Source organism: Monoraphidium neglectum, assembly GCF_000611645.1.
Source record: "Monoraphidium neglectum strain SAG 48.87 unplaced genomic scaffold scaffold00820, whole genome shotgun sequence".
In the NCBI taxonomy this organism is placed as follows: Eukaryota; Viridiplantae; Chlorophyta; class Chlorophyceae; order Sphaeropleales; family Selenastraceae; genus Monoraphidium; species Monoraphidium neglectum.
The window spans coordinates 15,584-19,224 of NW_014012808.1; the positions used below are offsets into that span (position 1 = coordinate 15,584).

The 3,641-nt window shown below is 60.3% G+C and overlaps 1 protein-coding gene across 1 annotated transcript in view; it reads right to left on the bottom strand.

Annotated features, from left to right (window-relative positions):
• Positions 1-2,167, bottom strand: part of MNEG_5484 (hypothetical protein) — a gene marked incomplete at both ends in the record, with an annotated part of 4,516 nt that extends 2,349 nt beyond the window's left edge. The window contains 6 exons of the mRNA XM_014046044.1: positions 225-261; positions 601-726; positions 1,104-1,215; positions 1,453-1,513; positions 1,780-1,901; positions 2,098-2,167. Coding sequence (XP_013901498.1) covers positions 225-261; positions 601-726; positions 1,104-1,215; positions 1,453-1,513; positions 1,780-1,901; positions 2,098-2,167 — 528 coding nt within the window. The remainder of the gene's footprint in view (positions 1-224; positions 262-600; positions 727-1,103; positions 1,216-1,452; positions 1,514-1,779; positions 1,902-2,097) is intronic.
• Between the last annotated feature and the right edge of the window lie 1,474 nt (positions 2,168-3,641).

Consider the following 3,641-nt stretch of genomic DNA (forward strand, 5'->3'; position numbering starts at 1 on the left):
GGCGGCCGGGGTGGGGACTGGGACCGGGACTGTGGGGAGGGAGGATTTTGCAATGGTGCATTGTCAGCAAACAACGTGCAGGCGTGCATGCAAGCCGCGTGTGCCAATCAATCACTCGGACTTATTACAAGAACACCCTTTCCTGCGTAGCTGCCAGCCAACTTGACAAGCGAGGCCCCAGGTGTGTGATTGCTCGTGATTTGACCCTGAGCAGCAGCGCTCACCGGAGCCGGCGAGGGGGTTGCAGTTGGCCCAGACAAACTGCAGAGTCTGCAGGGATCCGCGGGAGGTGCTGCCCTCTGCGGTCTTGGCGTACGCCTCGTAGCCCCTTTGGGGAGACGGAAACACGACAGGTGCGCGTGTAAGAGCACATGCAGCCAGGTGCGCAGATGGTTGCGCGCCCGTGCATGTGTGTGTGCGCGTGATGGTGCACACTAGACAAGCAGAACAAGGGCCAACTTTGCCAGAGATGGGATCCACTGATTGCTGAGCGAGACATCCAGCCTCCTGGCATGTGATCCATCACTCATCGCATTGCATTGAAGCCCCTGATATACGGGGCCCTGTCCTCAACCACGCAATAGCCGCCGCGCGCCGCACCTGATGGCGGCGAGGAAGCCGGTCGGCTTGTTGGGGTAGCTGGTGATCAGCTGGGTGGTGCTCTCCTTGTTGCCAATCTCCAGAACATGGCCCTTGGAGGTGGCGAGGCGCAGGTACTCGACGCACCTGGAATTGGTGCCAAGTCATGATTCAGGATTTAGAGGATGGAAGGGCCGAACCCTGAACCCTAGCGAGGCTGCTTTGGTGCTGGGGCAAATGCGTGCCTTGCAAGCAAGGCCGAGTGCTCTGCTGACGGTTGCAGCCACTACGGCCCGTCTTGCCGCCTGGTGGCGGCTCCTCGCAACCAGCTTGGCCTGCCGTTTGCCAGCTGCACCTCGCAGCCGCAGTCTCGTCCCAACTGCTTGCCTCTCTCGCCATCCCCCCCCTCCCCGCACAAGAAAACTGCCTGTACTGCTTCTTGGCTCTGTGAGGGTGCTCGTCGAAACCAACCAAAACCCTGTCCGCCCCAGAGCATTCTCAGCCAGCCCCGGCCTGCCACTCACGCCCCGGCCTTGATCTGGGCCTTGTTGAAGTGCTCCCCCTCCTCCAGGGTCAGGTCCCTGGTGCTGAGGTTCTGCTCCTGGCCCAGAAGCTTAGCATCCTGGCTGTTGTAGCCTGGGGACAGCGCAGTGGATGCAGACCAGGATTAGGATCGCAGAGGGTGCGATGCGAGCGGGGGAAGGGGGCGAGCGAGCCGCCACTTGTTCGCCGAGAGCGTGCAAGGCTGCATGCGAGCTCTGGAATACTCGCCACTTCTACTGTCGCCCTCCTGGCAGTCAAAACAAAGCCATATCTATAGTTCTACATACCCTCCACACAAGTCATCCCAGTCGCAACGCAGGCCAGGCTCACCGTAAGTGACCTTGATGCCCTGGATGCACTTTTGACCAAAGCTGTAGTACACGTTGACTTTCTGCAGGGGATAGATGCAGCAATGTTTTTGTGGTTCAGGAGGCTGTTGAGTAGCGCGTGACGACGGGGCTGGCTCGGGCATGCGCAAGCCACTGCTTGGCGTGCGACAGCCGTCAACTTGCTCAGGTTGCCGTTTTGCAGCCCGCTCGTGTGCGTGCATGCAGATTCATACACTGTGAAGTGAGGCAATACTAGGCGATGCATGAGAATTCACCACAGGGTCTGGCCCAGGAGTGCGGCAGGGGCCCCAACCACAGCGCAACTCACAGTGATCGCGCCTTTGCCCCTCCACTGGGCTGTCTGGTTGTTGAAGCGCTCAAGCTGGCCAGATGCACGCTTTCCAAAGGTCCCAGAGTAGCCGGTGATCACATCCTTGCATCCGTTGTTGTCTGTGTTGGGACGTGAGCAAGCGTCGCGTCGCGGCAATCTCGGTCAAAGGGGGGGCGGGCCACATGCAGCGCCACACGGGGTGCCATCTGAGGTGACGATGCAGGGCAGCGAGGGCAGCGGCGCAGTCCCCACAATCATATCTAGGTTAATCTGCACACCCTTCAAGACTTATACAGCACGGCGGCTGTTGCGCACCAGCAACGCCAGCCACCAGCGCTGCGCACAGCACCACGGCCGCTGCGCTGAGCACCAGGAGCCTGGCCATGACGGTCAAGCTGTGACGTACGCCTATATATCAGGTTCTTCTACGATCTCGTTAAACCTGTGTGGCAAGGGCGGGCGGGGCGGTCATGAGCAAACGACCTGGTCATGTCGCCCAACCACTTCGCAGCCGCGGGCCCCTGCCGACCCCGTCGCATATGATACGGATTATCAAGCATGCATATGATGATTTTGACCAGGTCCGTGTGGTTGCCGAGCACAGGGGCCGCGGGTCATGGATGCTACTCGCTGATCAACGCACACCTGGGGACGCGCACAGTAGGCGGCGTGTGATCGGCTTGTCAAGCGATCAATTTACGTTGATATGGTCATGTTTGCGAACGATCCCTCTCTTGTTTCCGCGGAGTGCGCCGGGCCAGCTGCCCCTGGGTCGCCAGCAGCTGCGCATTGACCAGCAAATGAAACCACTGGAGGCGGCTGTCAGCTGTTGGACAGGCCGCGTTCGCAAATAACACCTGAGGGAAAAGCTTTTTATCATGCCGTGTTCCACCAAGAGTACAGTCGTCGGACAATGCAGGCATCTGTGGCAGCGCACGAGTGAGACCGCCCCGCGGCATATAGGTCACGCGGTGCAGCACGTTGCGGTTGTGGGTGCCGATGGGCCAGAGACGCTCAATGTCAGATGATGCGGCAACCCTTTTACATATGCAATCAAGCAGGTTCGCTTGTATGTGTGCAATAGGTGGTGTTGGGCGGCTCGCAATGCCTTTTGGGTCACTTCTCACTCACAAGGTCATCAGCATGGTGCTGCTGGGGCTGTCGACGCGGCCGCACGAGGTGTTCGACGGCTGCACATGCGCCATCACGATAAACGTGGACCATTCCAGAGCTACGCCGCGATCCATTTACAATGATGCAACAGGTTCGGTGCTGCTGGGAAAGAAAGTAGCCCTGCAACTCAGAATGTTGAACAACTCAAAGTAGCAGGTACGGGCTCACAAAACCGATTCGAAACTTTGCCACAGCAGTCTCCTTGGCAACAGCATTTCCTAGGACTACATCCCTCAGGCACATTAACAACCGGGGTGGGGGACCCCCTCGAGCGGCGCTCTCGCAGCAGCTAGGCTCGCTGCACACAGAAATGGGTGACGCGCTCGACGTTACCACGCACAACCTGCACGGTCAAGTGGTAAAGAGCCCCGACATCCTGCTGACCCCAGACCCCAGATGAACAGAACACCTCCTGCTCTGGATGCCACTGTGCTCGGATGATGACCGCATCAGGTTTCACATGTCACAGGCCTGCAGAGACCCCTATCTGCCACACCCCGCCGCTCGGATACACAACGCTCTCGACCTAGCACCTGCTTCACGACGCCAGCCCCAGCGCACCCACTGCACGGTCGACCACCGCTGCCCCCGCCTGCGCCACCGCCGCCCCCGCCGCCGCGACGGGCGCGAGCGGCCCCTCGCCGCCGGCGCCGCCGGCACCGCGCTCGACCGCCGCTCGGGGCGGG